This window comes from Pyxicephalus adspersus, chromosome 2 (genome assembly GCF_032062135.1).
Source record: "Pyxicephalus adspersus chromosome 2, UCB_Pads_2.0, whole genome shotgun sequence".
NCBI lineage: Eukaryota > Metazoa > Chordata > Amphibia > Anura > Pyxicephalidae > Pyxicephalus > Pyxicephalus adspersus.
Genome location: NC_092859.1, coordinates 159,516,774 through 159,528,611, shown reverse-complemented (window position 1 = coordinate 159,528,611; position 11,838 = coordinate 159,516,774). Strand labels below are relative to the sequence as shown.

The following is an 11,838-nucleotide window of genomic DNA, read 5'->3' as shown; positions in this document are numbered from 1 at the left end:
CTGTGAACTCCGGCAGCAGACAGGTGTCAATGGACCACTAAACATGACCCCCTGGACCCAAAGGCTAACAATCCAAAGCCAGAAAAGGATACCAATGTGATACCCTGATACCCCAAGCCCAGCATCTGCACCATGCAGGGAATTTGTCCTTAAGGTTTGGAACATTGAGGTCGGTTACTGATTTTGGGCTAACAAGCAAACAAATTCAAGTTCCTGGCAGGCATGTATAATGTTACTGGTCAGCTGAGACTGTATGCAGTATGAATAAATCCGCCCCGCTCTACGCTCTTTGTACGGCTTCCTCTCCTGGACTGAAATTTCTTACTGATTGCATTGCACACTGAGCTTCTCACAGTGTGCATTAGAAGCTGCAACAAGACAGGCCCTAGTCATTGAGCCTCTTCCTTTGCTTCCTTTTGTTTCTGGGTTTTTGGTTCTTTCAATCACAGAGGCCGAGCATCGTGTGGCAGCCATCCATCCACAGCTTTCTCCAACCCAAATTAAAGTCTGATGATCCAATGATCTGCTAGCATTGCATATGGAACTTACAGAAAGGTTTTATGAAATCATCTCTTGTGTACGTTGATGCGGGAGGAACCCAGGAAGGTAAAATATAAGCAGATCTATGTTACGCTTACAGACACTGAAACAATTACAGCACTTCAGTCCCTCATTCCAGTGTCTGAAATATCTCCGCTGATAAGCAAACCTCTCCAGCTGGATTGTGTCTGATAGCACATGCACACTGCAAGGGAGGTCTGCAGCACTGAGGGTCCCGTCCCATGGGGGCCGGAGCGTCACGTGCCACAGGACGGGCCATGTGGGCCAGAACACCATGGGACGGGCCATGGGGACCAGAACACCATGGGACGGGCCATGGGGACCAGAACACCATGGGACGGGCCATGGGGACCAGAGGGCCACAGCACTGAAGGCCCCGAAGGCCCCGTCCCAGGCGGGCCAGAGGGCCACAGCACTGAAGGCCCCGTCCCAGGCGGGCCAGAGGGCCACAGCACTGAAGGCCCCGTCCCAGGGGGGCCAGAGCGTCATGTGCCACAGGACAGGCCACGGGGGCCAGAGCGCCACAGCCCGGGCCCTGTCTAGCACTGCTAGATGATTCTGGGAAAGGATTAGGATGTTTTTGTGCATGCAGCCCGAGGCCTCTCTCCAGTTCATACTTGTCCCCACCTCCCATCCGGAAAGGAGCTCTGAAAGCAGGGGAAGGGTGTTTCACTCTAAGCAATCTGTGTGGTGTCAGGATGCAAAAATATTCCGAATTCAAACTTCTCAATGCACAGAGAGAAATAAAATCTTATATTGGGCCCCCAGAAACCCAGAAAGTGCCTGTACAGAACCCTTCAAAGATCTGTGCCCAATCAGGACAAATTGGAGCCGTCAGAGGCCCGGCATTTATTACAGCCATGGCACACGGGATTATTAGGTAAAACATGGTAATTTTACACAAAGGACTCATTTATCGGCATGCAAATACCACATACTTAAAGAACAAACAGATTCAACTGAGATGTTTGCACAAGTAAGTTTCTGACAATCTTCCAAACTGCAACAAGTCTCCGGGGTGGAATTAAGTGTCATGTCGGATGCAAAGAGCCATTAGAATCTATAGAGATTCTTCCTGGATTATCCAGGGTCATTATATGGGGGGGGGGGGGCATGCAATTAGCTCCATACAATAGACATCCAATCATACATCTCCAAGGAATTCTACAAAATGACGATTTATATGGTGAGCCCGTCATTCCAATGCACAATACGGAATCCATAGCCCTGCACATGCTGTTTAGGCGACATCACAATCCAGAAATACAGCAATTTCCTCTCTGCACTCCTAGATTACAGATTGCATTATCAGCTGCATGGCAGATTCATTGCTGTATCTAGGTGCATTGAATATCAGCTCCCCCCGCTATGCACATTGGTTCTTCCCACTGGCTTGTAGTGGCCATTACCTTGTAATGGAGTGGGAGAAACCATAGCATGTGGCGGGGGAGCAGATATACCTCACCCCTGGAAGTGAGGGGAGCCCACTGCATCAAATAACAGGGCCACTTTAATGATTTATAAATACAGAGCTACATTGGCATTTTATCTGTTAAGAGTTCTGATTTATTCTCATGGACACCAAGCTGATTTATGGACGTACGATCAATGTACAAAAATTGCCCAAGATTATTAGGACATGCTGATTCGTGTTTTCAGCAAGTTCCCATTGACAACCAAAACAGTAAATCAGATGGCACCATACAGACACCAAATCAATGGGAACGCATGCAGGGACAGAGCGTTGTCACCCTATAACAGGAAGTGCTGAACAAGGATTCTCACAGTCAGATCGTTTATTTCTTCCAAATTATACTAAAATGTTACAAATACCAAATTATTACATATGATAGTGATTGGGCTTATAGACTTTACTTGGAATGGTCAAGTTTTTGTTACTGCTCATATCCAAGAAAAATAGAGCATACTACACAACACCACCACAGAGCATACTACACAACACCACCCCACCAATATAAATGGGAAACAAAGAATATTCAATGATCCTGCCATAAAGATACTTTCAGACATTGCTGTGTCCTCGTCTACCAACTGTGCAGGAAACCAATCCCGAGAAACGCTGTGCAGCCATCACTGCATGGAAGGAGAATAAATGCTGACCATGCAGAAAGATCCCAACCAACATTCATCTGAAGATTTATCACACAGCGGGGTCACAACTTATGGAGAGAAGATACAAATGTATCAAAGTGCTGATCACATCCCAAGACATTCACCGCTCTTCTATCCCAATATGAAGAGGAAAGCCACACAAGTTACAATCTGGCTGAACAAATCATTGATAATAATATTCATCCATTGCATTCACATTCACAGCACATTTCTAACATTCTACGACCCAACAGAAGGTGCAAATTGTTACAATTTCTCCAAAAAAACAAAATCAATTGTTACCACTGACCGTATCCGTATTGCTGAAGGTAATTCTGTCCCTACACACGGGAAGATCTCGCCATGAAATCCACTCAATTTATTCACCCACAAGTTTCAGATCTGCTTTATTCACCCACAAGATTCAGATCTGCTTTATTCACCCACAAGATTCAGATCTGCTTTATTCACCCACAAGATTCAGATCTGCTTTATTCACCCACAAGATTCAGATCTGCTTGTTATTGGTTCACATTTATAGATTTAGCACGTATAGTTCATTCAACCAAAAGAATCAGCCAATCTCTACATTCACCTTGGTGAAAAGCTGCAGCCTGTGAATGTTCTATATATGTTATCTAAATCTCAAGGCTAGGATTTTATTTCTCCAGACTCGATTCCATATTTATTCCACCTACATATGGAGATCTCTGCAATGACAATTATATTGGCGATACGGCGGTTTGGATTTTCGATATAATGGCCGATTCCCATGCAGCACAATCCTGGTTGTCACTGGAAACAGGTGCAAGTCGTCTCAGTGTCTGCTGGGATTGCTGAGCTGGAGGTAACAATAGGGTTGTGTTTGTACAAACCTGGGCCCCGTACAGAGGGCCACCCCCTGCACTTATTCACTTAACACCTATTGTCTCTGCAAACAGGAGGTCTGCGTCCACCCCACCCCCACCCCCAATTAGCAGCAATGTTATTTCTGGAAGACAGAACCAACATTCACAGGGAGACCTGCGCCCGGGACACGCACACAGGAAGGGAACACGATAAGAGACTGCACAGATTAACATGGGAGGAGTGGGCCCAAGAGCTGACACTTCAATCCTAGGCACAGCTTGGAAATGCTCTGTCCTGTATAGCAAACTCTATTCTGATGATGGAGAATAAAATGTTTGCAGATATAAGAAGGGCCACAGAAATGTCCACAATGCTGTTTATACGCCGAATGTCACGCAGACCGAGCGAGAGAGAATAATGAGCGCTAGGAAGGAAAGAGGGAAGGAAGTTGTACCAAGGAAGGAAGAGCCAGATAAATCAGCAGCGTGACCCCGAACAGGAGGAAAGGAACCGGGTACAAATCACAGACCTGTCATTCGGGGCGAATATACACCAATCAGGCGAAATATTACCCCCACCAGCCTGAAATATTCTGTAAGGGCCCCTTGGGACCCCTCCAGGCATGGACTCCACAAAGTCTCTGAAGGGGTCCCGTGGTATCCAGGACCTACATGTTAGCAGATCATCTTAGGTCACACTGCCTTTGTCAGTCCATCATCTTCCCATAATGCCCCCTGCTGCCCCCCTGCCCTCTTCCTATAATGCACCCTGTTGCCCCCCCAGTCTGCCCTCTTCCTATAATGCACCCTGTTGCCCCCACAGTCTGCCCTCTTCCCACAATGCACCCTGCTGCCCCCGCCAGCCCTAATTTTGCACCCTGCTGCCATCTCACCAGGTAAATGCCACACCTGGCTATCGCTGTCATCTAATAGAATAGAAAACTTTTGTGATATTCAGAACTTCCACCATTGCCGGTCCCCCAATCAGAAATCATTTCATTCCTTTGTGGTGAGTTCTGTAGTGAGCGCAGGGCCCGGCCGTGAGAAGTCGCCGTCTCCATGAGGCAGAAACACATGGCGGGGGCCGGGCACAGCTGGTACCAGCAGGGCAGGAGGTAATAGCAGCGCTGCTACAATGGAGGGAGAAGCGGCATGAAACAGATTGAGGTAAAGCCATGGCAGATGACCACCAAGGAATGGCGCACGCATTCTTACATGTATGCAGGAATTGTAATCTCTGCTTGGCACCCAAACCAGCGAGACTGTCACAGACATCTTATGGAAGAACTCCAGCCTGAGCTATTGTTCCCAAATGTAGAGGTGTTAGAAATGCATCAGAAAAATCTGCGATATCCAAACATCTCATCTGTTCATCATCCGGGGCCCCAATCTGATTGGATTCAGGTAGGTAGGTGGGGGAGGAGCTGTGGAGGGATTTGTGTATCAGGTAGGTAGGTGGCGGAGGAGCTGTGGGGACCTAGCACATGGTTTTTACTTCTAATCACCAGTCACAGAAAATAAAGGTCATCTGAAGCAAATTCAGCAGCAGACCAATTTTTGGGTTTTTCAATCGCATACGTTGATAAAATATACACAATGGCGTCATGAGACCCCCATCCCCCCATCTGTCCCGAGGTTTGTCCAATCCCCATGTGCCATGTTCTTGTAATTCTCTAGTTATGCATCCATTGGAAAATCAGAATGGTTGGTCCCACATTTTGTCCTAATTCCGGAGCCCCTTACACAATGGAGGACGTGCGGATATATTGCAGCACTTTAATAAGCATGCAATGCAATGCAAGGATTGGACCCCTCGTTAGGTTGCACACTTCCTCCTTTTTTCATGGCAATCAATGTATAAAATGGTCCCATCAGGGGGCTAACAAGTCAGGTTGGGTCTGAGCGGGCCCATGCTTGGAAACTGATGACTTACCCTATGTATGTAAATGATGGGAGTCATTATCCAGGTGGGTAAACAATGATATCAGCCAATATTGATAAGGACCCCCCCATGGAGCTGGGAACCATTTCATGGAGACAGGTAGGGGAGATTAATTAGCTGGCAGCCATATGCAGTGATGGAGTCTTGTTTGGGGAAGGGTGGAATGGCTTATGAGCTCTCCTCCTGCCCCTCAGGGCAAGGCAATTTGCAATGCACACGGGGAGGGGAATGCATCATTCCAGTCTGTAGAGGAATTTAATTTGCAAGGAGACAATTCACCCTGATCACCTCCCAAAACACAGCACACAATGCCGGCTCATTAACGGCACTCAAGGGTAGCTGAGGGGGCATTTTAAATAATAAAGAGAGAGCCAGACAAAGCAGTGAGGACCCATAATCCTACCAACAGCCCCATTGTCCCCTAACCCCTGTAAATCACTCATCTTGTATTGAGAACAAGCCGAAATGTGACGGCATACAAGCGTTACCAATCAAGCCAGAACCCAAATCTTTATAATGACCAGAAGGAAATCTCATCGGTGAATGATATTCACAAGCATCAGTCAATCATCATCATCAACAAATCCCATTCCCCCAAAAATAAATCCGATTCCCCCAAAGTAAAGAGAGGTCGGTTAGAATTTATAATTTGCACCAATGGTAACAAAAAGTTTTAGGAAGTTCCATAAAAATAATTTTAATGGGCGATTACATAAAGAAACACAAACATTGCTCTCGCCCCAATATTTGCTGCACTCCCAATCATAAGGCCAGGACACCAAGGGGGCGAAACAAAGCCACGTCTGTTTGGGCAAAGGAGCCGCGCGTTCACACAGCTGGCCATAAAGTGGCCCCCCAATCATTGCACACTGACTATGTCAATCTAAAGTTTGCACGCTGGGATTTCCACCCCTCACCCATGCAATCCAGAGGCGGCCCTTTCTTAAACTAAAGACATTTAACCTGAAATATTCCAACAAACACTGGGAGTCTTGTGAATCGCTGGCCACACTTTCACACAGCCATTTAGCAATCTTGGTTTTCCAGCAGCAGATTAGTGAAATGTGCCGTTATACTTCTAGAAAAAGGAGCGCAATCAGCACCTCATCTGCAAACACGGCACACAAAAGCTTTGACTGAACAAATAAGAACGCATTTCATGCACTCGTAGTAAAATTGCATCACAGAATGTTAAACCAACACACAGCAAACAAAGCATTATATAGATAATAAAGCTATCGGGAATAAAAGTCCAGGTACAAAGAGATCAGTCCCGGTGCTCCGAGAGAAATCGGGTCCCCGACAATGGCACACAAAGTGACGGCACTAATATGGCAAATCTGGGACCCCATCGCTGGATCCAATATGAAGGCAGGAAAACCGTGTAGGAGAAGATGCGGAATATAAGAGTATGGGACCATGAGCTCCCCTCACCCAGCACATGCAGATGACTGCACCTCCTGCGTCGGGTTTTTACCCGCTTCCTGTAACCATTGCATCTTCTGGAGGCCGCTGGGTTCTACCCGGCCGGGGACTCCTTAAAGTGTCAGCAGTGCTCATAGATCGGACCTGGCTCAGGTCAACATCTACTCCTGCAGGGTTCTTCTGCCTGAATTCTTTGTCCTAGTGACAGGGTCTCTTTAAGCATGCTCACATATAAATGACTGAATAGGGATTATTAATAATGGAGGACAGCAGGAAATAACGATATATATGTCAACGTGCGCCATAAAACTGGACAACCGATGTCATGTGACAGTAAAATTAGATCTCACCTTGGATTGTGTAACCTGCAATGGTCCAAAGTGACCGCCATAGGCAAAAGCCCCACTTTATGGGCCAGATTTTACCCCGACCACCATATTAGGGTAATAAATGAATCCTTTCACCCAAAAACGAAGGGAACCTGTCACAGTCATTGCCCCGATCTAGCATTGGATAAAGCACATCCCATGGAGTCACCTTTCTGCCCCTTAAATGAACGGGGCGCCATGGGCCTGGCACAACCTCCATAGAAGTTCTTCTTTAAGGCTGATCGGGACCAAATAAGTCTCCAGGCTCAGGTACAGTCAGAATGCAGCAGGATTTAATTTAAGGGAAGCTCCGGGACTTATCACATGTACAGAAAATCTCCCAAATGGACCCCTTTATGAACAGGTCCTGGATACATCGGGGACCAACCAATGGGGCAGATATGACATTTATTCGAAAAAGGTTTAATGGAGGAAACTCATCTCTGTCCGGGACCCCTAAAATGTCTCAAATTTACCAAGATATTAAGGAAGAACTCCTAATCCCCCTTTCATATCAAGAGAAATATCTGCTAGATAAGTGAGCCCCCTCTCTGTATTATGTAAATGTAATAAAATGGCGTAACAAGGCCAAGCATCAGAGCCTAAAGGATGGGACGCTATACACATTTATATATTATATACACGGGGTGCACCCAATATTTTATATACACGGACACGGGGCGCACAATGAAAGCCAAGACTAGCGACCCCCCAGGGCGGCTCTCTAACCCGCGCTGAGGAACAGATAGCAGATATCAGCAGATCAGACAGTTTTCCTGCAGCTCTTACTCCAATCCAAATATTTATCACAGCAGAATATTAGGAACACCGCCATTGTGCCATGTGACTGCTTCTTACCGTGCGGGCGCTGGGTGAGAGGGCACCATTGGGCAAGTAGTGGCCTCCAAGGTCAGGAATCATCAGGAAGGGGTAGCCGGCATAGGGAGGGCTCTTGAAGAAAGCTGCATCCTGCTGCTGCCTCCTAAATGCTGCAAGAAAAATACAAAATATACAAATAAGCGACCTCCATCCAAATCTTCAAATCATTCATTTGCACCGAAATCAAACGTTACACGCGTTCAAAAATGTTATTTGTATTATTAGGGAGTATTTATATAGCACCGACATATTACGTAGCGTTGTACAAAGTCCATAGTCATGTGACTATCTCTCATAGGAGCTCACAATCTAATATCCCTACCATGGTCATATGTCATTATCAGATTTATGGGGAAGCCAAATAACTGCGTGTTATTGGAATGTCGGGAATTTCCATTCTTAGGGTGACCACACTTAGTCAGTACAGCTGCAGCGTTGTCACCTTACCTGCACGGGAAGGACTTCTTCCACCAGAGTATTGCAATAATACCAATAATGCTTTCACATGGAAATGCGTCTTATTAAAATGCACAGAATGCAATGTATTCTTATTGCCCCTCTATTTGCACCTTACCAGCCCACGTTGGGGGTTCCTAAAAAGTGCAATCTACATAACAAAATATTTAAATGTTCAGCCATTGTGGGTACAACGTCCAGGTCTATACTCGAGCCTATAGGAACAATATGGGGAGGGGAGATTTTGTATTTTTACTGACCTGGAGTTCTTTTGTATGAGTTTGTTTGTATATTGGCCATAGCAAGCACTGGCAATGCCCGGATTATGCCCACCGTCCAGGACTGGCACCATTGGAGACAATGAGATCTATGACTAGAATCCAATAATTGATGAGGAAATACATTGACACAATAATCTCAGCCGTATTGCAGCCAAGAATATCCAAGTGGGGGCCACACTGGGTGACTGAGGCTGTGCACCCGCAGGTGCTAGGCAAAGTCCAGCAGAACCGGTGCTGGCCGGGGGGAGCACATTGGATGGACGGCCATGACAGTCGGGCACGTTTGATAGAATTGGTTATGTCAGGGTCGGGTCTTCTAACACATTCACTTATTTCTTGTGGAGAATAGAGTGCAAGCTCCTAGGACGAGGAAGCATTCTACCAATGACCGCTCAGCCTTCATCATGCCCGCGTCTCGGTATAAAGAATCTGCAGGCCCATTATCCTTCCCCATTCCGATAATTCAGAAAGTCATTCTATCCAGACCGGCCCCAATGAAAACACAACTCCCGGTTGGCCCCACTGGAAGCAGACGCATGCCGAAGCCGTGACTCACCCCGAGCTGCGTTACACCCTCACCATACATGAATGTTACAATAATCTCACCATGGAATGGGACGCAGCCGGGAGACTCGGGTATATACTAACAGATTAATGGTATTAGATCGGGGGAAGGCGACAATTCCGTATTATTCCCCCGAACAGCAACAAGATTTGAGAAGTGACCCCCGGGGGATTCACGCAGATTATATCGCTGACGCTGGGTGAAAAGGCCGACAACATGGCTGCCCCCACAGACGCCAAATACCGAGTGCAAGCTCTGCTGCAACAAAACCCGAACACAACAGACGCAGATTGATCTCCTGCATCCAATACAACGATTCCCCAAATTTATGTAAAATGTGAAACCGAGGGGCCACAAGAGCCAAAGATCTCCGAGGCAGCAATAAAACATAAAGAGCCCCAACATTGGGGGCTTCATGGGGTACAACCGAGCGTGGCCCCCGTTATATCTATTCGTTAGGGCCTAAGAATTCCCAATTACTTCCCAATGCTTATAGAAGTCAGGCCGAAGTCACACCAACAGATCCAACGCCCAATTATTGGGACTTTCCTCCAATCACGGGATGGAGATTGGGTGAATCAGGGCAGAGATGGGAGCTCTGTAATGCCTTATCATTCATCTGTATATATGACGGATGAATATTTACCATCAGGAGGGGTCAAACATTCACATCAGACGGTGAACAATCGGCCTAAAGGTCCCAAACATTCACTAATATTCATCCAAATTGGCGCTAATATGAACCCCGGCACCCTATGATTCACCACAACATTCCGCAATCATGACATTTATGAGGCTTGCCTCAAGAGCTTGCAATCCATTCCGGGGTAAGGGAGGCCCTTTGTGGGTGCTAAGTACATGGGGGGGGGGTTTAGGACCATTTACCTTCTGACAGGTAATCCCGAGGCTTCTCAAAGCTTTCCCTGGGAGGGGGGCGTCGCTCCACCTAAAAAGTTTGAAAAGAAAGTTTAGTTAGCGGAGGATGGCGGACCCCCGCATGCTGGGAATAATATGGGGGGTGCGGAGTCACTACAAGGGCCCGTGGCTTGGGCCCTTTGTGTACGGAGATCACAGAACATTGGGGTAACCAGATGTTCTTACCTCGGAGTCGGAGTCGCTGCTGTGATTCTCCGATTCGTTGACCAGCGATGATTTGAGGTCGGCCAGATCCCCCTCCGCCGATCCCTCCCCGGGGCTCTTGTCCTCCTGCTCCCCTTCATCCTTGAACCGGATCAGCTCATCGTTGGCCCCCAGCTCGTCCCCCCCGCCGCTGTTTAGCTGAGGCATGGTGACCCCAATACACACCGATCACACCGAGCGATCCGATCTGCAGCCGATGTCCCGGCTCTCACTGACTCATAATCTGCCCAAACTTCCCGATCGGTTAGCGAGTGGCCCCCCCTATGTACACCGCACATACAGGGTGTCAGCCCCCCCACCCCCCATCACACGACCTCCCTCCCCCCACTACAAAGCCCAGCCAGGCTCCCCTCCCCCTCCCAGCAAACTTCCTGCACTCCTCGGGGATGAAATCTTTTCTTTGTATTTTACAATCCGAGAAACAATGTGAGAAATCTGCCCGATCCTCATGCAGCGATCCCACAAGCAGCGATCCCTCAATCAGCGATCCCTCCTGATCACAAGTTCCTGGGAAGTTACACAATATCCACTGGAAGTGTGCAGAGCTGTGCAGAGAGGACGCTGCTTCCTCCCCGGGTGCTGGCCGCCTTGTCCTGGGATCGCTGCGAGCTGCTGTGCTCGGCAATGTGGAGGAGCCCAGGCAGATCCAGGGGAGGAGCCAAGCACACTCAGAGATCAATGCACAATTCAGGGAATGGGGCCAACATTAACCCCTGCACTGCTGGGGGAGGGGAATTAACCCCTCAGCTGCCGGGATTCCTGCGGATTCAGCTGCCTCCGTGCTGAGGTCTATAAAAGTATTTATCAGATTCATCCAATAAAGAAATAAATCCAGATATAAGAAGTGTAGACACGATACAAAGTGTGCAGATCGGACACAAATCGGGCACAAAGTTACAGAAAGTATCCGGCTGATTTACACATCGATTTATATCTATCACCCCAATCATGTTTGATAAATCTCCGCTGATTGGCCTCCAATGTCCCCAAAAAAACTTTTTGGTGTTCTTGTAATAAAAAGTTACAGAGCTCTGAGGCTCACATAGAAGGAGCGGTGTACACAATGGCTCTTATTTATTAAAGCTCCCTAAGGCTGGAGAGGATTCACTTTCATCAGTGAACCTGGGTGATCCAGCAAACCTGGAATGGATTGAAAATATTTGCTAACAAATAACAAATTATATTTAGGAAATGTATTCCAGGATTGCTGGATCACCCAGGTTCACCCAGATGAAAGTGTCTTCTCCGCTTTATAAATCAG

The 11,838-nt window shown here is 47.4% G+C and overlaps 1 protein-coding gene across 1 annotated transcript in view; it reads right to left on the bottom strand.

The window, feature by feature from the left end:
- TCF7L1 (transcription factor 7 like 1) overlaps nucleotides 1–10,831 on the bottom strand; it is a 34,820-nt gene extending 23,989 nt beyond the window's left edge. Inside the window, exons 1-3 of the mRNA XM_072402902.1 lie at nucleotides 10,539–10,831; nucleotides 10,323–10,383; nucleotides 8,115–8,245 (exon numbers count right to left, since the gene is read on the bottom strand). Coding sequence (XP_072259003.1) covers nucleotides 8,115–8,245; nucleotides 10,323–10,383; nucleotides 10,539–10,724 — 378 coding nt within the window. The 5' untranslated portion in view covers nucleotides 10,725–10,831. The remainder of the gene's footprint in view (nucleotides 1–8,114; nucleotides 8,246–10,322; nucleotides 10,384–10,538) is intronic.
- Between the last annotated feature and the right edge of the window lie 1,007 nt (nucleotides 10,832–11,838).